Here is a 25,411-nt window from a genome sequence, read left to right as displayed (position 1 = left end):
AACTTAAAAAAAAAAAAAGAGATGATATTTAGATTTTGATGTATAGATTGACAGTAAAGCCCTGAGTTAGACTTTTAAACTTGGCTAATTTTCTTCTTTTATAAAATATGATTTTTTGCCTCAGCGTGTTTCGATATCACATTTAATCACATTTCGTTGTATATGCTTTAGAAATGTTAAGTACTAGAATAATCTTAAATCTGTCTTAGAGAAGGTATGAATAAAGAATATTCACAATTTCAGTATATAAAATATGTAATTATTTCCAATATATATATAAAAAGAAGTCTTTTCAGAATAAACTCAGTATGTATGGAAATCATTAAGTTTAAATACAGCTTTATTGTAGATTTAGGATGTGTTGGGGATTATAATTAGCTGTTTTTAGAGTTCTGTATTTAATTTCAGATCTCCGTATTTCAGGCCTTGTCTAGATATATATATTATGGAGCCAGAACTTTTAAGTTCTTTTTTTTTTTCTTTCTCCATATACTTCTTTTTTTTTTTGCTAGTAATTTTTTTTATTATGTTAATTTTTAAAACAGCTTTTGAGTTCATATCCTTCTGATTTTTATTTTTAAACAGAAACAACAGGATGAAGTCAGTAGTTGTGAAAAATGAGGAAGTAAATGGAAAGATGTGGGAGAAGTGAAGTACTGATGACTTGGTGTATACATGCTCAGGTCATCTTATTTTTCAGGAATAAATGGAGCCAAGTCTCACAGAAAATAAGAATTAGGCTTTGTTCAGTCCTAGAAATTCCTGGATAATTTTCTTTATGCCATAACTAGCCTCAATTCAATATAAATAAAAAAATACTGAAATATTTCTCTTTTCTACTTAAGGTGCTACAAAAAATTAAGGAAGGGGTATTTATTCATATTTGCTGTTTATAATATAGAAATTCAGAGTTAGAAATTTCTTGATGATTATCCGTTTTTAGACTAAATTACTTTTAATGGTGAGGTTGTAATTATTCTGAAATTTGAGAAGGAGTTAGGACACTTAAGTTTACTCTCTCTTAGTCCAGTGTTCTTTTCTTTTCTTTCTTTTCCTTTTTTTCGGATTACTAAAGTAAGCCAATAGATAGCTATCCCAGGACTCCAATTGTAAGGAATAATAAAAAGAAAAAAAAAACAGCTGCTTAACGCTTAGGATTTCTTAGTTGGTGTGATACAGATGTGAGTTTATGGTCTGAATTGGAAATTTCCCAAAACATTGAGTTTTATGACCTTTTTTTTAAAGTTTATTTTTATTTTTTTATTCACTTTCTTAAGTTAAAGAATAAATTGGATTTGGTCTCCTTCATTTAGTGGGTCATCATTATTTAAAAAAAGCATGTTGTCCTTATCAATTGGACTCTTCATTTAGTGGATCACCAGTACTGAAAAGCTCTTTGTGCCTATTGCTAGAAAGAACACAATTCTAAAATACTAAAGTGGAGGGGCGCCTGGGTGGCTCAGTCGGTTAAGCGTCTGCCTTCGGCTCAGGTCATGATCCCAGAGTCCTGGGATCGAGCCCCACATCGGGCTCCTGGCTCGGCGAGGAGCCTGCTTCTCCCTCTCCCTCTGCCTCTCCCCCTGCTCATGCTCTCTCTCTGTCTCTGTATCTCTGTGTCTCAAATGAATAAATAAAATCTTTAAAAAAAAAAAAAATAAAATAAAATAAAATAAAATACTAAAGTGGAGAATATAATGGCATCTGCCACTTTTGGATCTCTCTTACGATTTGGTGTATTCTCATTCCGTTCATAAGTGACATATTAAAGTCACTTAAAGGATATCTAGTGGGTATTTTAGGAATACAAAGTGTTTCAGGCTTCTATGTTTTTTCTTTTTAAGATTTTATGTATTTGAGAGAGAGAGAGTGAAAAAGCATGAGCAGAGGGGAGGGGCAGAAGGAGAGAGAAACAGACTCCCCGATGAGCAGAGAGCCTGACGCAGGGCTGTATCCCAGGACCCCAAGATCATGACCTCAGCTGAGGGCAGATGCTTAATCGGCTGAGCCACCCAGGTGCCCCTTTTTGTTTTTGTTTTCAGAGAGTGAGAGTGAGAGAATGAGAGAGCGCTCATGTGCACACAAGTGGATGGGGAGGGGCAGAGGGAGAGAGAGAGTCTAACCAGGCTTCATGCCCAGCGCAGAGCCTGACACAGGGTTCCCTCTTATGAACCTTGAGACCATGAGTTGAGTCAAAATCAAGAGGCAGAGCCTTAACCGATTGAGCCACCCAGGCGCCCCTATAAAATAGATATTTTAAAAACATAAATGAGAATCATTTTAATGTATATTGACCTAGAACCACCCTATAATCACAGACAAATTTCCAAGTTGGAATATGTAAATCTATTTCATTCTTTTTTATGTGCTTTATAGTATTCCACTAAGATATGCCATAGTATGTTAACCAAATCCCTATTGATGGATAATTAGAAGTTTCCCAGTTTTATGTTTGAGTACTTTTTAATGTATTATTTTCATAAGTAGACTATTGACTTATTTATTTTTTTTGGACCTTTTTTTTTAATAGTATGAAGTATTCAGAACAGAGGAGGAGGAAAAAATAAAATCTCAGGGACAAGATGTTACATCATCAGTATATTTCATGAAGCAAACAATCAGCAATGCCTGTGGAACAATTGGACTGATCCATGCTATTGCCAACAATAAAGACAAGATGCACTTTGGTAAATAATTTTGTGTTACTGCTTGGCCCCCTCACCCCCCTAAGTTAAAAGTTAACTTATTGAGCAGTAGGTGGTGCTGTAGTTCTTTCTTTTAAAGTAGTAAAGGAAACCTTTTCCTCTCTCCTTTTATAATGGGAATGTATATTGTGTTGAAGAAGTATTAATCTTTCCCATTCTTTTATGATTGATAAACAGAGGTTTAACAAACAACTTAAAGCCTATCATTTATCCCAATTTTCTTACATTCCCAGCTTACCAGTGAAAAGGTTTTTACCCGAAAAAGTTAGCATGCTAATAGTATTTTCATATATCAGTGAGATAGCAAACCTTCTCAATTTTATCTTCTTTAATATTCTCAGAATCTGGATCAACCTTGAAAAAATTCCTTGAGGAGTCTGTGTCAATGAGTCCTGAAGAACGAGCCAGATACCTAGAGAACTATGACGTCGGTACCTTCTTTTTGTCTCGATCTCAGTTATGGGCAGTTTTGTGGGGTTGTAGATTCTGTTTGCGGGTTTGTCTTGAAACTAGTTTTGAGCACTTGTGGATTTTGTTGTGTCATTACCTGAAATATCCATAAATGTTGATCAATTGCCACTTCTTTTCTACATCCAGAGCTGAATGAGAGAAAAAAAGTTTGATTGACAAATATTAAAAATATTTTATGATTGACTATTGCTTACCATTCCCTCCCTATAAATAAATATATGCCTGCCAATACCCTATGTGTCTTTCACTGGGAATTTGGAACAAGGCTGAATACCAATGGAAAAAGCAAAGGTTTAATGGTAGATGCCAGACCATACTTTAGCTCTTTCATCCTCTTAGTAATGTTTTTGCATGTGTGAAGACACAGGCTACATAATCTACTTTTAAACGATTGTACCATTTCATAGAATGGTTTTAGAGTGGCATTTAAATTTCATTGGTTTTGAAATCTATTTTTCTTTTGAAGTTCTTTTTACCTTTTAGTAACACTATTAAGTAGATGGTAAGTTCTCTGAAATTAGAAGCGGTGTAGTGTACAGATTATTTGGCTAGAAAAATGCCTTACACAGAGTTTGTGCCCAATAAATTCATTGATTTTATTATATTGTTTTAGCATTCTTATACACTTTGATTATCTTAAATTGTTTTTTCTTAAAAAAAAAACCCAGCAGATCTCATAAGATATCTTTATTTTACACAAAAGTAAAATAACACAAAAGTCACCAGTGATCCCACCAATGAGAGATAGCCATCATTATTCATATTTTTTATAGGGAGTATATATATATACACAATTTTTTAAAACAAAAATTTGATCACACTGTAATATTGTTTTATAACTTGCTTTTTTCACTTAACTTATCACAAATGTATTACATACCAGTAAGTATATATTTGACATCATCATTTAATGGCTGCATAGCTTTCCATTGTGCAGTATTTTATTTCACCAATAAATTATTGCTGGAAATTTAATATTTTTCCTTTTTATTCACTATTTAAAAAAATACTACAAGGTATATTATTGTAGCTAAATCTTTACAGATATCCTTAATTATATATACTTATGTACAATTACATGTAAATAAACTCCTAGAACAGAAATTGCTGGATCAAATAGTTTGCATGTTTTTAAGGCTTTGATACTTATTGCCAAATTGCCATTCATAAAGGTACTTTCACCCGAAATTTACTACTTTTGCCCATTTTCTTCATCTTTCCTAATAGTGGGTATTATAAGAGCATTTTTTTTAAGTTCAGAAAACTAAAATCTCTAGCTTCTTATAAATGCATGCTTTCTGCTCCCCATTTTTAAACTGCTGACTGAAGCTGCATGATTAAGCATAACTACAGCCAGAGCTGCAGAGGAGCATGTAACCTGGAGAAGCAGATGAGATAAGTTTTCCAGTCTCTATCTGTGAGATGCTTACTTTATTCTAGTCCCAGCTGAATAAAGTGTTAAAACGTTAGTTCTAACAAATAATTTCAATGGCTCCCACTTCACGTCTGGAAATTACAAATAATCAGTCACTTTCCTAAGTCTTCAGGGATTTGTTGGTTGGAAAGTAGAGCAATTCATTTGGTTATCCAGAAATCATTCTTTAATATTAAACTGTTCCTAAATTTCTTCCAATTTGTTATCTCTTAACAAAGCTTTAGATGTTAAAATTTAGCATTGTTGTTTTCTTTTAAAATTTTGGATATAGTCATTTTTTCCAATTAATATCTTGTGTTCTTATTACAGGCTATTCGAGTCACTCATGAGACCAGTGCCCATGAAGGTCAGACTGAGGTATTTCACATTTTTCAAAACTTTTCTTGCCATGTGTAAGTTTAACCATAGTGTTGTTGTATGGCGTGTAGTTTTAGAAAATTACTTGGACTTTTTTTTCCTTTGAGGGAATTTGCTTATGTGAAAGTAGTCATGAAGTAGCTCAAGAACATGTATCAATAAGCTATTAATAGGCACTTCAATATCGGCCATCTCAGTTTGTCTAATCATTTAGACAGATTGCAGACTGTGGGCTGGTTGCATCTTCCTTATTAGATTCTTCTGACTTATGCAAGTGTTTTGAGAAAAATACCTGCGTGATAGTACTAGTAGATGAACCTGTAGGATTTTCAAGACTCTTTATCATGCCCAACCTCCAGCAAAAAACCCATCGTTCTCTTTGCTCAATAAATCTGTTCTGGGGCAGTATGATGATTTCTACCATCTTCATTCTGTTAGTAGTTCTTCACCTGGGTCACCTTTCCTCTCCTTCATCTCTCTCTCTCTCTTTTTTTTTTTTTGTTCTCTTGGTTTCCCTTATTCTCTCTCCATTTCTTTTCTTTCCCTCCAAGCCTCATGTTCCCACTTTTGGAGGAAGTTTGTCAAAAGGTATTTCAGTCAAAGTGAATAGAGTTTAATTAAAGTCGTTTGGTAAATTTATAACAAATTTAAGTCTTAACATCAGGAAATTATAGATTTTCTTCTTTCTTATCCATGTGTGACTTGAAACCATATTTTTTCACATACAAGATCATATTGCCTTTATCCTTTAACAATACTTGAAAAAAAATACTTGAAAAAATATGTGATTTAAAAATATTGTTCTTAAATATTTTCACTATCTCCAAAAGGTTTTTTTTCTTTTTTTAAGGAGAAAACAATTCAATACTATGATATACCTGCAGTTTTTCATAGATTGAAGTGGATAACTGAGTGTTTGGAATAAAGCCATTAAGGAATTTAAACATTAATTCCCCCTATAATTATATTATACCGTCTTGGTTGTTCTCAAGTTCTGTTTTCAGGGGTCTGGACTTTTGCTTTTTGACTAAGTTTACACACACACACACACACACACGCACGGCATCTCTAAATGACTATAATACCGGATTGGAAATTAATGAAATGCTCCCTTTTTAAGTTGCTTTGTATGATCCTAAGCATGTTCTTAATCTTCACTATGCTTTGCTTTTTTGTTTGTAAACTTATAGTATTAAAATTAGCAATGATGAGGGGCGCCTGGGTGGCTCAGTCGTTGGGCGTCTGCCTTCGGCTCAGGTCATGGTCCCAGGGTCCTGGGATCGAGCCCCGCATCGGGCTCCCTGCTCGGCAGGAAGCCTGCTTCTCCCTCTCCCACTCCCCCTGCTTGTGTTCCCTCTCTCGCTGTGTCTCTCTCTGTGAAATAAATAAATAAAATCTTTAAAAAAAAAAATAAATAAAATTAGCAATGATGATGATCAGCATGAGATTATTATAAAATATGAAGACATTTATAGTAAAGCTACTAAATGCTTTAATACGTGTTTACTTCAAAAAATTTGTCTTTGCAATACCTTCTCTTGCCTTCTTTTTGGTGGCTTTATCTATATTATGCTTCAATAACTCTTTTTAGATGATGTTCACAGCTTTTTCCAGACCTAAATTCCACTTTTCTTAATCTTGGATGCCTTTTAGACATCACCTGAATGATCACCAATATTTTGGAATGCACTTGTCCTTGTTTGAGCTTATTATGTTGTATTTTAAACTTTTTCTTTCCTTTATTTTTCCTGTTTCTTGTAATAGTTGCATCATACATTTTCCCCATTATCACTAATCTAATAATAGGAATTTATTTCACTTCTTCCTGGAAGATCAGCTTCTTATGTAGATTCTCAATCCTTAATCTTTATTCTAATACTCATTCATTTTTACACAGTTCTCCTGGATTACCTTTCCTGAAAAGGTACTCAAATTTTTCTGGTTTTTTTTTAGTGTGTAGAAAGCAGTGATTATCAAGGTGAGGTAAGGGTAGAAGTTAGGATTTTCTGGACAGGATTTTCTAAATTTATTCTCAGAAGAATTAATTGCTTTTGCTCATTTAGCATCTCTTATAGTTGAGGATCACTGCTAGAGTGGCCCTATTTTTTTATGTGTACTATAGCCCCAAAGTGTATTGGGGTAAAAAAACGAAAAGTGTTTGAGAACCATTCCCCAAGGATATACAATAAATTTCAGCCTCTTTAGCCTAGCTGTATTCAAGGTTTTCCTAGCCCTTGTCCTTCTAACTTTTCAATAGTGTTTTCTCTTTAAATAGTTCTCTCTTGCCATACCTCACTTTATTGTTGCTATGCTTTACCTCTTGCAATTTACTCTTGCTAAAAATATTCCTTCGTCAAGCTCTGCTCTTCCTACTTCTACCCATTCTTCAAGATTTGGCTTAAATACTACCTTCTGCATGAAACAATACATTCCTTCTATGGACTCTTTTATATGACTTCTATTTGCATTTAGCTATTTTCATATTCTTTTTCATTTGTTTAAGATGTATATTTTTCACTTTTTTTCTCTACATTTTAACAGCCCTGAAATTAGGATGTATTTTTACAGTTAATGTCATAATTAACTTGCTTAGTTGTACATAAAATGTGACACATAATGACTGGTACCTTAGATTTGATGAAATGGGGCATCATATCTACCTTACTGTGGCTCTTAGGCCTAGGATTGGTATCTGGTTCATTTGGACATGCTCCAAAATATCCGACACCATTCCTTACACATGAGCACCACACATATTTATTATTTCACCATAATTCCCTCAGAGCTATCCTTAGTGATGTAAGAACTAAACAACAACAACAACAACCCCATCCTTGTTTTTTCCATAGTCCTCTATGTAAACAAGACATACCCATTAGCCATTTTTCTTCAATAGGGCACTATTAACATTTTGGGAAGGGTTCAGTTCTTTGTTGTGTGGGGCCATTTTGTGCATTCCATGGTGGAATATAAATTACTGTATTTTAGTCACTATTTTAGTGACTCCCAGTCACTGAGAGAACAAAAACCCACAGCATACATTTTCAAATCCAGTATGAACCAGCTTAAAACTTTTGCACAGGTACTATTTTTGTGATCATCTTATTTCAGGTTCATCTGCCATCTATGGGCTTAAGAGTTTTTGACATATTATTATCTCCATTGTCTCTATATTCTAGCACACTGGTTTTTGTCAGTTCCTGAAAAACAACTAAGTCTGATTTGTATTTGTTTGCTTGGCTGCCATAACAAAATATCACAGATTGGATAGCGTAAGCAACAGAAATTTATTTTCTCACAGTTCTAGAGGCTAGAATTCAATATCATGGTGCCATCAGGGTTGGTTTCTGGTGAGCCTCTCTTCCTGGCTTGAAGATGGGTACTTTCTCACCTGGCCTTTCCTCTGTGTGCATGTGGAGAGAGGGGGAGAGAGAGAGAGAGGGAGATTGATCGATTGGTCTATCGATTGATTGATCTCGCCTCTTCTTCTTATAAGGACACCAGTCTTATCCAATTGGAGTCCCACCTTATTAACCTTAATTACGCCCTTGAAGACCCTAACTCCAAATACAGTTACATTGGGGGTCAGCGCTTCAACATAAGCATTTTGGGGGAACACAGTTCAATCTGTAACACCATCTTTATGCTGTCTATTGACTCAGTACTCTTCTGGATATATCCCTCCTATTTGTATAGTTGGCACCTTCTTATCCATGAGGTCACTCCTTAAAAGTCATTTTTTCAAAGAGGCTTTTCTTTTATCACTGTTAAGTATATCCACCTCTGTGAATTTTCTGTCATAAAATCCTATTTATTTTCTTCCTGGAACTTGTAAATGATTTATAATAAGGTTTTTTGTTTGTTTGTTTGTTTTTCTGTTTACTTACTAGACTATAAGCCCCATGAGGTCATGGGCCTTGTTTGTCCCATTCACCTTGAATACCCAGGACAGTGCTTGGCATGTGTAGGCATTTATGAGAAATTACATATATAAAGGTAAGGAGCACAGGATATAGGTTTGTATGCTGACTCCACCACTTTGTAGCTTAGGCAGGATACTTTCCTCAGTGTAAATGGAGGTGTAAAAGTAGTAGCATCTACCTCATGGGATTGCTGTGAAGATTGATGAGTGAATCATATAAAGTGCTTAGAATAGTGCTGGGCATGTAATGGACCTTCAATAAATATTAGGTGGTTAATTTTATTAGGCATTCAGAAAAAATGAATATGGATGGCAGAGGATGAGGTTCTAATAAGGTGAGAAAGAGGCGGAGGAAGAAGTAATAAGGTGAAGCCAGATCAAGGAGGGGGCTTGGATTTTATAGGCAGTGGGGAGCCACCAAAGATGGTGTGTTTAGTTTTCAGCATATCGAGTTTAAGGTGAGTTTATGGGTTATCTGTGTACAAGTTGGATATGGAGCCTAAAGCTTTGGGGAGGTATCCGAAATCTTTTGTATTTGGGTAGTAGTTAGAACCTTGAGAATTCTATAGAGGGAGAATAGTGGTGGACCACAGTAAATCCCCAGGCATGTTGGTATTAAAGGAAGTGGTTAGAGGAAAAAGCCAGTAATAACAGTGTAATTGCAATGGTAGTTGTCATTGACATCGTTGGTGCTCTGTCAGAACATGTTCATGGGAGTAGGGCAGGCAGGAGCCTTAGTGCATGTAGAGATTTGTAGACTAAATGAGAAATCAGTAAGTGAAACCACCCAGATACAATAGTGTCTTCAGAAGATTGGCCTCAATATGCTACTGCAGACCAGCTGTCTGTTTACCTGTATGGCTTTTGCCATCCCACCATCCCACCATGAACTCAGGCCGACTCTGGCTAATCAGAAATTTAGCCCCACCTCACTTATGTTTCATTAACCTATACTGAAAATTATTGCTTTCATTTTTCACTTAAGATAAAAGAACAATGAGATATGAGGAACTTAAATTATGTGTTTTTAAAATTGTGAACAAGTATCAGTGATACAATAATGGAAGCAATCTGCGAGTCCAATGTGAAGAAAAGAAAAAAAATCCAAAAAGGTATTTAACTTGCCTTTAAACTGTACTTTTATTTCATTGATGCTTACCTAAAAAGCAATTTCTAAAGTTTGTCATTTGTCCATATTAGTCTAGGAGCCAGTCCAGATAAAAGTAGAGATCTTCTGATAATTTATTGTTTATTTAACTTTTTACAAAAGAATAAATTTATTTTACTGCTCAGAACCCTCCATTCAAGTTTATAATAATAATGAAAAGTAATAGAAATTGGCACTGTTTTTTTTTTAAAGATTTTATTTGACAGAGAGAGATGCAGCTAGAGAAGGAACACAAGCAGGGGGAGTGGGAGAGGGAGAAGCAGGCTTCCAGCCGAGCAGGGAGCAGGGAGCAGGGAGCCCGAGATGCGGGGCTCAATCCCATGACCCTGGGATAGTGACCTGAGCCGAAGGCAGACACTTAACGACTGAACCACCCAGGCGCCCCCTGGCACTATTGTTTTATTTATGGTTTTAAATAAACATGCCAATATGGAAAGTGTAGCAAAAAATGCTTTTTGATTTATATATATTTACTTCCAGTCTTTTCTTTAAAATGTATCTTTTTTCTTTTTCTTTTTCTTTTTTTTTTAAGAGAGGCAGCAGGGATGGTCAGAGGGAGAGGGAGAGAGAATCTTAAGCAGGCTTCATGCCCAGCATGGAGCCTGACTTGTGGCTTGATCTCACAACCCTGAGATCATGACCTGAGCTGAAATTAAGAGTCAGATGCTTAACTGATGGAGCCACCCAGGCGCCCCTTTAAAATTTATAGTTTTTTTTTTTTTTTAAAGATTTATTTATTTGAGAGAGAGAGTGCGTGCGCAAAAGTCGGGGTAGGGGCAGAGATGAAGGAGAATGGAAGCAAAGAATCCCAAGTAGATTCCACACTGAGTGCAAAGCCCATCCCAGGGCTCCATCTCATGACCCATGAGATCATAACCTGATCTGAAACCAAGAGTCATATGCCTCCCAGGTACCCCCCCTTTTAAATTTATCTTTAAAACAGTTAAGGGGCAGCTGGGTGGTTCAGTTGGTTAAGCATCTGCCTTCAGCTCAGGTCATGATCCCAGGGTCCTGGGATGGAGCCTGCCCAGTAGGGAGTCAGCTTACCCCTTTCCCTCTGCAGCTCCCTCTGCTGTTCCCCCTGCTTGTGGCGCGCTCTCTATCGAATAAATAAATAAATAAAATCTTTAAAAAATTAGTAAAATAGTTAAGATCAAAGAATTTTGTGGGATTTTTTTCTTTATATTTTATCATGAGCATTTTCTTGTCTCATCATGACCTCTTCATAAAGAATTCTTTGTGGCTGTGTACTATCATGTGAATGAACCATAATTTCCAGTTTTTTTTTTAAACTTTTTTTTTTTTTAATCTTTTTTTTTTTTTTAGATTTTTATTTATTTAACAGAGAGAGAGAGAGCACAAGTAGGCAGAGCGGCAGACAGAGGGAGAGGGAGAAGCAGGCTCTCCGCCGAGCAGGGAGCCCGATGCGGGGCTCGATCCCAGTACCCTGGGATCATGACCTGAGCCGAAGGCAGCCGCTTAACCGACTGAGCCACCCAGGCGCCCCTCTAAATTCCTTAAGATCTATCTATGTTACCCCATTTTATAGGTGGGAAAACTGAGAAGTAACTTGTTCAAGGTCACATAGCTAGTAAGTGACCATGCTCTGAAGGCAACAGAATATGAACATAAATCAAAATTGCTAACACAAAAAAGAAGAAAGGGAGGATTTTTAATTTAAAAGTTTTGTTTTTGTCCTAAAAGCAAAGTTACTCATAAACCAACCACAGTCTTTTGATTATCATATTGTGTATATTTCAGAAAACAGTAATTATTTTAAGTATCTACCAGTTAATGAGCCCTTCATGTTCAGAAAATTATATGGTTATAATGATATTTTTCTTAATAACAGGATGCCCATTAAAATGAGATGTTTTGGGTGTAAGCCAAAATCTACTTAGTTTATTTTAGCATTTTAGAATAATTCAGATTTGAGCACTTAACCTACCAAACACTTTATTTCTTAATAGACAAGTTCTTTTAGGCAGACCCTCTGCCCCCTTTTAAAAAATGTCTGTATCATTTCTTTTTAGCCTTTATAGTATTTCTAATTCTTTGGTTAATGTTAAACAGTTTAAAGAGTAATCTTCATTTTTCCTACACACAGAGACATGTACATTAATTGGAAGAAGGTAATTTTCCTTTTTAAAGGGACACACTCCACCTTTTTATTAAAGGTTTAGGTCATTTCTTTTTAGCCTTCATGGTATTTCTAATTTTTTTATTGTTATTAAACAGTTTAAGGAGTAGTTGACTCATTTTCTCATATACAAAGTGACATGCACATTACCTGTGAAGGAAAAGTAATTTGGCTTTGTAGGACCCAGGTATTTTGTTTTTGGGGTTTTTTTTTGTTTGTTTTTTCTGAACTAGTTGTAAGTTTTGGAAAACAAACTCCTGAGTTGTGTTTGGAGAATACAGATGAAGATAATAATAGATTTCCCTCTATGAATCAGTTATATTAGTTGACAGTTGATGGGTGAGTGGCTTTGTATGTAATGAAAACACTGAATTTAGAGCTAGGAGTCATGTGTTCTGCCTCTGGCTTTGACAGTCACTAGTTGAATGCTTTGGGCAAGTCAACTAAGTCTTTGTGCTTCTGAATATTAAAAACCCCAGCATTGTCATGATAAACTCACTCTGTGTCTGTATTTTATTTTTTGGTATTTTATTTTTAACTCTGAGAGGATTTAAGTCAGAATGAGAATGCTTAAAAATCTCTTAAAATGAGTGTTATACCTAATTCTTTCATGCAATAATAATTTATTAAATTCCTAAGAGTTCTTTGTAAAGAGCAAAACATTTACTCTGCTTTTAAAATGGCTAGGTTCTGAAAAGTCTATTCTAGGTGTTCCCAAACATCATGTAATAAAGAGATAGATTTATATTACATGTGAAGTGTTCTATATGTAGTCACATTATACTGTTGCATTACTCACACAACAGAGGGGGTGCAGGTTCAATGTTAAAGTTCTGGCAAATGTTGATTTTTTAATAATTTTAATGAAATACGTAATTTTTAGCAATTTTGGATTCCTCTACCAGAACTGAAAAACTGAGGAAGTGAACTCTTTATTATGCCTCTTCTGAAAGACTCAAGAATAAACTGTAAATATTTGATCTTTTCCAATTAGTATGGAAGACAATGTGAAAAATTGGATATTTAGTCTCAAGATTCAGTTTACAGTTTAAATTTTCATATTTTGAAAGCAAGGCTACCTTGTTTTCTTAAGCTATTGCATTGACAGTTGATATGAAAATTTAAAAGTTGGTGTGCTTGTCTTTAATCTTTGAAATTCTAGGAAGAAAGCCTAGGAATTTTAAGATTTCATAATAGCACACTTCATATCAAAGTCATTTCATCTCTTGAAATGATATTACTTGACAGCCTTTTCCTGAATTATCATATCCATTTTTACTGAAATTGAAAATATATATGATGTACACTGTTATGCCTAGATTATGAATTAAATTATCTTTAGAAATCATGTAGTTAGAGAAAATATGTTATATATTGTGTTCATTTAGCATTAGGTAGACATAAAAATGACTAGACTAAACATTTAGAATTATTACTTCTAATGTTTAACATCTTAACATGTTCATTTATTTATTAAAAATAATACTTAGTAAGCTGACACTTGGGCTATAAAATAGTGGGTAACAGCTTTCCTGCCTAAGACCTTTATAAGGTGGTTAAAAGTAAAACAGTCATAATATAGTAATGTACCATCCCATTTTTTATGTTCTACAATATAAAAACATAGCCAGATACAAACACACACACATACAAACTTAAAGGGTGGAACTCATTCAGCAGAGTGTACTTTTTTCATTTTTTCCTCTTCTATAAGCTTACATTGGAAGACATGATGAGTAAAAAGGGCTAAAATCACCTATAGATAACCTGATAAGAGTTTGGGCAAAAATTGTATCTTCATCTTTAAAAAGAAATGATCATAATTTTTACCTTATAGGGTTACTGTGAGGATCTATGGCATCTATAGTTTAGAACATCTGTTACATAATAGTAATCACACAATATTGGCTATTACTATTATTCACTGGTGAACATATAAAGATACTTGTGTGAACATATTTACAGCATAGTTTATAAATGTAGGAAAGTAGAAACAACCTAAATATACAATAATATATATATTTATGGTACATCTATTTAAGAAATAACTTGCCTTGAAAAATGATATAGATACATACTTATTGGGTGGATAGATGCCCAAAATATATGGATAGTGAAAATAGCAGCATGAAGAGTATGAACCCTTTTTGTAAAAAAAAAAAAACAAAATGCTAAAAAATTTTAACAAATTGCTAAAGGCCAAGTGTAGGCTAGTATGAAACTATAAAATTGCTGTAAGGGGCCCCAAAAGGGAAGCTCTCATTCACTCCACAGACCTCACGGTACTTATAAGATAGGCTAGGGATAGGACTAGAGAGAGCCCTAAGGTACAAACCTGAGGAAGGGAGCAGTTTCTACTTTGGCTAAGGCTCTAAGCCTTGGTTCTTCTCCCCTACAGAACAAAACCTAAAGATGCTAGGACAAAACACTTTCTTTGGGGAAGGGAATAGATAAAACCACCTTTTTCGGGAAGGAGCAGAAAACTATGAGAGAAATTGCTGGAGGAGGAAAGCCTGATCCTTGATACCGGGGTAAACAGCCTAGCTATAATGGTAGAAGCAATGGCTAAACCAGAACAATAAAGAATATCTCCACCTTCCCACCATTAAAGACCAGCAAGCACCAATAAACAAGTGTCAAAAGTGTGAGAGTGAGTCAAGAACAAGGAGAGAGACCTCTGAGCACACTCTCTGAGAAAAAGCCTAAAGCTTTGGGTGGAACAAGAACATTGAAAAAGAAAGCATCCAGCAACCCAGCTGCTACCCTAAGCACAAAGTAATGCTAGATGAATTTTAAGCTGATAGGGTGCTAAGGTTAACCACAGCACAGTAAAACACAAACAGCTCAACTCCTGACCAGATTGATTCAATTCCACACATTAAAGGTCTAGCAGAAGAGGTATGCCCATTCCAAGGCAGAAATAGTATTTACCTCAGTCTGTTCTTACACAAGATGTATAGCTTTTAACCAAAAATTACAAGACAAAGAAGAAAGAAGAAAAATAACAATACACTGTTATTAGACAAAGCAGTCAACAGAATCAGAGTCAGATATGATCCAGATATTGGACCTGTCAGATGTAGTTTGAAGTGACTATAATTAATATGTTAAAGACTCATGTGAACAAAGTGGACATGTACTAACAAAAAGGGAGTATCAGCAGAGAGTTGGAAACTATAAGAATCAAATGGAAATGCTAGTAATGAAAAATATGGTATCAGAGATGAAGAATGCCTTTAATGGCTTCACCAACCAGTAGACTAGACAAAATTGAGGGGAGAATCAGTAAATATGAATACAGATCACTAGAAATTACTCATACAGAACCACAGAAGTAAAATATACTGCTGGTGGTGGGGGGTACTCGGGGCATCTAAGAGTTGTAGGGCAATTTCAAATGATCGGATACATGAAAGGAGAATCCTAGAAGGAAAGGAGAGGTGGGGGTGAGATGGAGACGTGGGACAGAAAAAATATTTCAAGATCTAATGGCTGTTTTTCAAAGAATAATTAAAGACCTCAAACCACAGCTTCAAGAATCTCAAAGAACACTAGGTAGGATAAATACCCCCACCCTCTGAAAATCAAACACACATATACACTGAAATGCATAATATTCAAACTGCTGTAAATGAAAAATAAGTAGAAAATGTTCAAGGCAGCCAGAAGAAAAAGACAAGTCAGATACAAAGGAACAAAGATAAGAATTACAGCAGGCTTCTCATCAGAAAGTATGCAAGCCAGAACACCATGGAATGATATTTTTAAAGTGTTGAAAAAATTAAATGAAACAAAAATGTCTTTCAAAACTAAAGGATACATTGAAACAAACTATTCAAAACTAAAGGACACATTGAAACAAAAACAGAATTCATTAGCAACTTACCTGCACTACAATTTGGAACTACACAAAGACTTGGGGAGTGCTGGAAATGGAACAAGGAAAGGTAAATATAAAATAAATTTTGGAATTTTAAAAAATTGCTTTAGAAGATAATTGTCTAAATAAAAATGGTAGCTATGCATTATAAATTTATAGCATAGATTAAAATATATGGCATTAGCACAAAGGATGGGAGAAAGAATTTGGAATACTGCCATAAGGCTTTTAGATGACATGTGATGTGGTGTAATATTATTTGAAGGTACACCGTGACTAAAGATACATATTTTAAACCCAAGGACAATTACTGAAAAAGATAGAAATATAAACAATAAGACAATAGTACATATAAAATGGAATCATAGAAATAATCCAAAAAAAGGCAAAGAAGGAACAAACAACAGATGGAGAAAGTAGAGAGCTGACAAGATGATAGGTTTTAAGTCAACCATATCAATGATTACATGAAATTAATAAAATATAAATGGTCTGAATGTAAACCCACAAATTGAAAGAAAGATTATAACATTAGTAAAAAAGCAAAACTCAATTATATGTGTCTACAAGAAAGTCACTTTAAATATAAAGACATGGAAAGATTAAAATTAAAATAATGGGAAAAGATATACAATGCAAACACCAATCAAAAGAAAGCTGGAATAATTATATTGAAATTAGATGAAGTAGACTTCAGAACCAGGAATATTTAACAGTGATAAGGACATTCTAAGGATAAGGAGATCAATTCACCAATAAGACATACCATACAGTTTGTGTATGTAGCTGAAAATAGAGCCTATAAATATATGAGGCAAACACTGAGAAAACGGAAGGGAGAAATAGACAAATCCACAAATAGAGTTGGATATTTCAACACTCTTCTCAGTAATCAGTAGAACAAGTAGACCCAGAAAATTAGTAAGACCTTAACATAGAAGACCTTCACAACATTGTTAAACAACTTGGCCCTATTAACATTTATGAATATTCCATCCCAAAACAGCTTGACATTCTTTTCAAATACACATGGAATGTTCACCAGGATACACCATATCCTGGATCAAGAAATTAACAATTTTCTTAAAAGTTGAAATCATACAAAGAATGTTTTCTGGACTAATGGAATTAAATTAGAAATCAGTAACAAAAAATATCTGGAAAATTCCCAAATATTTAGAAGTGAAACACTATACTTTTAAATAGTTCATGGATCAAAGAGGAAGTCACAAAGGAAATTAGAAAACATTTTAAATTGAATAAAAATTTTAAAAAATCAAAATCTACAGATTTCAGCTAAAGCAGGAATTAGAAATCTCTAACATTAAATGGTTATAGAAGAGAAAAAATCAGGAGTTACAGAAAAATCTATAGCACTAAATGCTTACAGTAGAAAAGGCAAGGATTCAAGAGAAATCCATAGTATTAAATGCTTATAGTAGAAAAGAAAAGAGGCTTCAAGTCAGTGATCTAACATTTTACCTTAAGGTAGTAAAAGAAGAGCAAATTAAACCCAAATCAAACAGAAGGAAGAAATAATAAAGATAAAAGCAGAAATCAATGAAATTCATTATTGTACTGAAGATCCTGGCAGTAAGGCAAGAAGAAGAAAGAAAGGGCATATGGGTTAGAAAGGAAGAAATAAAACTGTATTCATAGCATGATTTTTTAAAATTTTAAAAAAAATTTTATTTTGTTAGTCACCATACATTACATCATTAGTTTTTGATGTAGTGTTCCATGATTCATTGTTTGCGTATAACACTCCATAGCATGATTTTTTATATAGAAAATTGTTTATTTAAAAATGGGGCATGGAGACTGTATTTGAAATGTTAATGTCATAAAAGACATTAGGAAGGAAAGACTGTTGGAAATATTCCAGGTTAAAGAATACTAAAAAGACATGGCAAGTAAATTCATTGTACCTGTTCCTAGATTAGGTCACGAGGGAAAATGCTCTAAAAGAAATGAATAGATCAACTAACAAATTAAAATATGGACACACTAGACAAGATATTATAGCAATGTAAAATTATGAAGGTGATAACTACACTGCTGTTATGTAAGAGAATTCTCTTATAGAAATACTGAAGTATTAGGGGTAAAGGACCATGATATATGTAACTTACCCTAAACCCCCAAATGGTTCAGGAAAAAAATTACATAGAGAGAGAGTGTAAATGCAGAGGACAAAACGAATGGGGGGGGGGTAGGATGTCATGGGCAAAGATTTCAGTGTTTCCTGTGCTATTTTTGTTTTTGTAACTTTATAAGCTTGAGGTTTTTTTGTTTGTTTGTTTTTTGTTTTTAAGTTCTTAAAAGGTTTTTCAAAAATGCCAAAAGAAGAGGGCCATTACACTTGAAGGGAAACTGCTTTTCTCCCAGTAAGCAACTGTGAGGGATTAGGTAAGGTCTGCTTATAGGAAGAGTATAAGTTTGCTTGCTTCTTGTTATAAAACACGTTTCCCCAAACTCAATGTTCCTCTCCTGGAATGCAGCTCACCTCCTGTGCAGCCATCCATCTAGGCCTTCTGTGTCGCCCTCCTGGGAGCGCAGTGCAAACCTATAGATGATCATGCTCCTGGCTGTGCTAGAAGTCAAGCCCTTTTTCTCTGACCCAGGAGTCTCAAGTCTTCTTCCAGCATCCCTGGAAAAGTAACAGGCCAGCTCTTTTGATTGAAAGGGTAAAATCAAATCCCAGACCCGATGGTCTGGTTCTGTGAACATGTCTTCCTTGTCCCTATTTTCTGTTCTTTTTCTCACACTGAATTCTTTGCCAGGAATCCCTTTCCAATTTCACCTCCCCAAACCTTACACATTCTACTTCTAGCTTAGTAATCTCTCCCTCCCAGATGCTTAGAAGATTGTTGTTTTGTTCCACTCTCTTTCCCTTTCTTTCTTTACTCCATTTCTTTTCCCTCTTCATCCATTTTTCTTCTTTTCCCCATTCTCTCCTTCCCTTTCTTTCTGCTATTTTAATGTAATCAGATTGAATATGACAAACTTCTGATTAGACCATGTCTGTGAGAGCAGACTGTTTATTCCTGTATAGAGCCAAGAGGATTTATTTATGCATTTCTGATTGACTGGTTCTTATTAAGAGCCACTAAAGTGTTCACAGACATGTTTTTTAAACCCTCACCACAGTGATAGCTTTTATTTTAGGTTAGTGTACTGTTTACATAGATTGAAAGTACTAAGTAGGATCACAGAATTTTCAGAAATTTTCTAGATTTTCCTAGAAATCATTCAGGGAAAAACCCTTCATTTTCCTAAAGAGAATAGGTCATGGTTAGTGATCGCTATCGCTTCCCAAGGACTCATAACACTATTCTTATTGCTGTTTCTCACTATGGTTATAAACACTTATAATTTTTTCATACTGCCTTAAATTTTTATTTCATGTACTGGTAATATTTTTTGGAGGTAGCAATCATAAAATTATCATTTGGGTTACCATTAATAAGTTACTTATTGTAAGCATGTGCATTTTGTGGAAAACTGTTGGGCCATATCCAACCTTTGTGGTGTAATTATGTTTGAAACCAGATTCTCAAAATATCTAATTTTAAGAGGATTGTACCTCTCATTAGAATCTGGTCTATTAAATTAGTTATAAAATCTTTCTCTTGGAAAATTAGGCTATACATCAAGGTGATTCTACACAATGGATTCTAGAACCAGATTTCCTGTATCTGACTCCCATCCCTGCCACTTGCTAGTACAATGGCCTCGGTTGTACTAATTAACCTCTATGTGTTCTGATTCCTCATTTGTAAAATGGGAATATGGTACCTATCTCATGGGTTACTGGGAGTTAATTAAATGAATTGATAATGTAAAGTGCTTAAAAGAGTGCCCAGGACAAAATAAGTGGTACGTATTTTAACAAAACACTATTGATTAGTAAAAGATGGCTAATAGGCTATGATAGTTTCCATTTAACTTGTCAGCCTAAGTAAGAGGATACTTTATGCAGGTCATCAGCTTTGGAGGATTTTGCTTTACTCCTCTTTATATTTTAAAGCCCCCTCCCCCCCTTAGAGCTTATTCTCACTAAAGAATTCTTTTCACAGTGCCTATCACCATCTTGTTTTCTTCTACACATTATTCTTTGTGTTTTGTATGTGTTACATGTTGTGTGTTCTGTGTGTGTGTGTTCCTGTTTGTTAAACGATTTGATGTGATAATTCCATTTTAGTGGCTTTTAAATAATTCCATGAGTCTGTGCTACACAAATGAGAATAGGTAAATATTTTAGATGTGTACTTACAGAAGCTATGGCATATAACCTTATACCTTAGTTATATATTTCCACTTTATCCAGTTTTAACCAACATTCACATATGATCCTTTTCTAGATTATGGTTGATTAAAAGTACTAGACCATATAAATACAAGTATGACCATACGTTGCTTTTAATAATAAATGATCGCCCAGTAACGTGGTCTAAGTAAAATGTTCTCTTTTTTAATTATGTAGTCCTCCTCGTCATCCTCATCACAGCCTCATTCTAGCCACTGCAGAACGAAGGCCTCATCATTGTGTCACCATGCATCCCTGCCCTGGGTCAAACGTAACCATGTAGGCCCTGCAAAGGCTACCAGTCCATCTCTCCGTCTTCGTCGCTGGCGACCCTTCTTACGCCTACCATCTATGGGTCTCCATTCTGTTGTAAGTGTAGTCAATCTTCCATCTCTTCTTCCAGTGACAAGGATAGTCCATTTTTTCCCTTACACTTCTTCAGTCTTCAAAGTGCTTTTCTCTTGGTTCACTCAACCATTAGCTTTTTCTCCCCCAATAAGATTGCAAGCATACCTTTATGCTTTGCAGTCTAGCTTGACTTTCACCAGGGCCTCGGTGAACATTCATCTTCCCACTCCATATCCCGCCAGCATAAGGATGCCTGCCTTTTGATGAGTACTGATCGACATTCATGATAATGTTTAAGTTCTTGTCTGTTGTTAAAGTAAATATGTATTCTCTTAACCTTCATCTCTCTGATTTCATTGAGTTGACCCAGGTCAGCAAATGCTGTGTACCTTCTGAGTTCTTTGCCATCTCTTTATTTTTTTCATGTTTCTGAACATGACTGTAGTCTCTTGTCATGCTCCGGGGTCACTTTACTTACTCTTTCCTTAACCTAATCCTTCATGGTGTAGGGTGTTTCATCTAAGCTATTTTATTCCCTGAGGTGTCTCAGGTACTTGGTTTAATCTTGATCCAATCTTCCCTGCCTATTCAGTTTCTAAAGATCTTTTTCCAAGTAGGAGGTGAAGATTTTCTCCTTATGAATTGCTTCCCATAAATTTTATGATTTCTCCTTCTTAGGTTGATAATATTAACAAACTATTAAAAAGTACATTTGTTCTTATAATCTTGCTAATTATCTTAAATGTTGAGATTGATGATGGAATTCTAATAATTCTCATGATTGAAATAAACTGTAGGGTTAGGCAACTCCAGCTCTTTTCTTTCTGATATTTTAGACTGTTAATAGCAATGACTGTGGTTTGGCAGGGCCTACTTAGAAATGCTATATTTGAAAGATTTGGTGTATGCTATCCATTTATAAGAAACTTGATGCTTCTGGAAATCATCATAACTTTTGAAGCCAGAGGAAGTCTGATTCCTCATATATTTAATGATCAAAAAATTAAAAGTTGGTGTCAAACATTCTTTCTTTCCCCTTATTTACTCTTCCAGAGCTAGACTCAAACTGTGAAGTAGAGTCTTGACATGTTTCCTTAAATATCTGTTTCCACCAAATGTCAGTATGGTCATCAAAACAGCCTTTCATTTATGCTGAATATCAATCAATAAACTGCTGTCTATTTCATTTTCCCCATTGGATCACAACACGCATTTGCCATTTTTATTCATTTACCGGTTTAATATTTGTTGCTTCCCTACTGTGCCATACACTGTTTGGCATAGTAGGAGACATAAGGTGAACTATATGATCAGAGTAAAACCCTAATTTTGTAAATTCTAATTTGGGCACAATTGACTCTAAATATGACTGATTCCTTTGTACTTTTAAAATATTCTAAATAAAAGTGAACATACCATAAAATTGGTGTTTCCAGTTTTATATGATTTTACATAATTTTGATCTTTGCTCTCCATATTGATTTTGTTGCTTTATAGCTTCATAAGTATTTTCATAGCATAGCATGGATTCTAAAACTACCCCACCTGAGTTTGAAACCAGATTCCATCACTTACTAACTGTTGAACAGTTTTCTTGAGAATAAATGAGTATATTACCTATCTCATAGAGTTTATGTGACGATTAATTGGTCAGTACATTTAAGGTACTTAAAACAGTGCGAGTGCCTGGCATATATTAAGTGCCATATTAGTAGAAATTAAATTTAAACTGTCATTTTCAACAATTTGAAATTTATATTTAGTATTTAATTAATTTCTCTCATTGATTTGTTACAGTATTTTTAACTGTTTGAGATAATAATAAGTGTTGTATTGTAAATTAGGGAACTTCATAAAAAATAATACATAAAAATAAATGTAGTCAACATGATCCAGTCTCTAGCTTCTGGTTTCTGCCTTCTTGGTCATGTTTTGAAATTGAAGACTTTGCCTTTTATGTATTGTTCTTGTTTTTAGTGGAACAATTTTTAAGCAGTTAGATAATTGCAAATTTCACACTCTCAGACTAATGAAGTTGATCAAAGGGAAAGGCTCCCAATAGGTACCAAGGTTCTATGGAAGGCTTAGAAGTTTTTAGCTTTACTTACCTTTTATAATAAAGTTTGAAGGCTTTTCATGCCCTCTTTAGAGTTTTATATTTTTAGTATGCACTTTTGGATAAAAGGTATAATGACTCACCTTTATGAGTCACTAACATTACTGATTTCTTATATTTGTGATAATGTAGTATTAATATTGTGACGTTACATAATGCTTTTATAGCACTTAACAATTTACAAAATACTTTCATGCATTTCATTTAAACTTTAAAACAGATAAGAAACCCAGTGTACACAGGGATCAGGTATATATTCAGGTCTCTGACCCTCACTTGTACTCCTTTCTCCTCTAGCATGGTTGTATTTACTGACAAAATATGAAAACTAGAAGCTATAAGATGTATTCTTCTTAAGAAGAGATGGTGTTAAAATCGTTTATAATTTTTTAAAATGCAATAGCTCAAAAAAATTAAAATACTTGATATCCTGTTGGAGAATTGTCTTAAAATGAGTAAAACAAAACTCTTTTCTAGTTGAGTAAAAAATCATTTCTAGTATTTTTTTGTTATAGAACTGAATTTATAGTTTGTAGAATTGCCTAGGTTTAGCCTTGAAAAATTGGATTCTCTTCTGGTCATTAGTAAAACGATATTGGATTTGAGTGATTACTAATATTTTTTGATTCTCTGACCAGGAAAGTAAGGAAATTCATTATCACTATCTTTAAATATTTGAAGAAGTATCCTGTTCAAGAGGGATTAGGCTTTTTCTAAGATAATGGAAAATACCGGGAGACATATATTAGTCTCGGTATGAAGGATAACTGCAGCAAAACTGTCTAAAGACAGAATAGACTGCCTCCGAACCTAGTGCCAGTCCCCCGTTCTCCTAGGGGCCACTGCAGATGGGGCTGCGCGGGGGAGGAGTCCACTACTGGAGCAGCGGAAGTAGATCATTTTGTTTCCTACCAACAGTGGAATTCTTTCATTCTAAATTGAAGTTACGAAGAGCTAGTTTGTCACATTAATGTTAGGTTGCGATTCTCCCATTCATAATTGGAGGGAAATAATCTCTGAAGAATAACGTGAGATTAGATGAGTCACTCTATCTGTACATGTTTTAGAAACATTCAGTAAATCCAAAATAGTAATGTTTATTCTGTCGCTTTCAATTTTTTCCATCTGAAAACTTCTTAAAACTACTTAAAAAAAAACTACTTAAAATTATAAAATTATCTAAAAAAAAAAAATTATAAAATTATCTGAAGGTGAAAAAAGTATAAACTTTACATTTCAGACACTATTATGTTATAGGATGTTAATATGAAATGTGATTTGACTTATGCCTCTTTAAAATGTTTGCCTCTAAAATTTGCACTTGCGTTTAATAGTGATTGTATTTTATTTCAAACCATTTAAGATTTGAGATATAGCTAATATACATTAGTGTTAACTGTGCAGCTTACTGTGTGTCATAGTGCCGTTTAATCATGTATTGATTTTGGGTAATTTCTAAGAAATGTAGCAGATATTGTTTAATGCAAATTGAATTTGGTAAACTAAAAAAAAACAACAAAAACTAGGTGTAATTTAATTTTAATTTCAAGTAGTTCACTAAGAAACCAGGCAAAAAAATCATAGGTTACAGTTAATTGCACTTTAATTTGCATTTATCTTCCCCCCCCCCTTTACTCTTTTGGGCTGGTTTCCTGCATTTATTCATTTTTAAACTTTTTGAATCTATGATGAATAATGAGACTTATTTTATTCTAAGACATATTACATTGTTCAAAAAAGATTATCAAGTTCAAATCATTAAGGAAAGAATTCACTTTCTTGGTGTCTTAAAATTTAGCTTGAAAAGAGTTTCTTTAACTGTTTATGTTATAAATTTTTTTAACCTTTCTTATTTCAAATATCAAAAATTAGACAAATGAGTTCATGCATTCATTTCATTCAGCAAGTATGCATTATGCATCTACTAGGTACCAGGTGTTAACGCTAGGCACCAGGGCTTCCAAGGTTCAGCGATATTAAAGGTGTTTAGATCAGCTGAGATTAAGAAAGACAGGCTTTTAGCTGCTGTTTTCCTGGTTAATGGGTGAGGACATTGTCATAAATGTGGTCATGTTCATTCTTTGTCTACCATATCAAAGATTAATAAACCTTGAATTATATTGGATAAATGTTCTCTCATGTCATTTCATATTTGTATGTGTTTACATGTACTTGATTGATTTGACTACTAACATGCATAATATGTATTTTTCCCTCCTATTTCAGGCACCAAGTATAGATGAAAAAGTAGATCTTCATTTTATTGCATTAGTTCATGTAGATGGGCATCTCTATGAATTAGGTAAGAACTATTTAAATTTACTCTGGGGAGGTAAATGATAAATGGGAAAGTCTCTATTTATATTAACAGGACTGTTGGCATTTATTGTGTTTAATATTAATTGCCCTTTAACATTGAGTAGACATAATGAAAGTTTTCCATTTAAGATTTTTTACTAGAAAAAAATAATTTTTTTGATTGTTTAAGCAAGTTATAATTCAAAGAAGTGTGCATACCACCTTTGTATTTCAAGCAAAGCAGAGAAGTAAAAATCATAGGAAA

General features: G+C 34.2%; 1 protein-coding gene across 1 annotated transcript in view; it reads left to right on the top strand.

The window, feature by feature from the left end:
• Nucleotides 1–25,411, top strand: part of UCHL3 (ubiquitin C-terminal hydrolase L3) — a 43,376-nt gene that overhangs the window by 9,524 nt on the left and 8,441 nt on the right. The window contains exons 4-7 of the mRNA XM_032402841.1: nt 2,528–2,684; nt 3,044–3,129; nt 4,918–4,965; nt 25,075–25,150. Of these exons, the coding sequence (XP_032258732.1) occupies nt 2,528–2,684; nt 3,044–3,129; nt 4,918–4,965; nt 25,075–25,150 (367 nt within the window). The remainder of the gene's footprint in view (nt 1–2,527; nt 2,685–3,043; nt 3,130–4,917; nt 4,966–25,074; nt 25,151–25,411) is intronic.

The sequence above is a fragment of the Phoca vitulina genome, unplaced genomic scaffold (genome assembly GCF_004348235.1).
Source record: "Phoca vitulina isolate PV1807 unplaced genomic scaffold, GSC_HSeal_1.0 scaffold5, whole genome shotgun sequence".
Lineage (NCBI taxonomy): Eukaryota > Metazoa > Chordata > Mammalia > Carnivora > Phocidae > Phoca > Phoca vitulina.
Note: the sequence above shows the minus strand (reverse complement) of the source record. Positions and strands in the feature narration are given on the sequence as shown.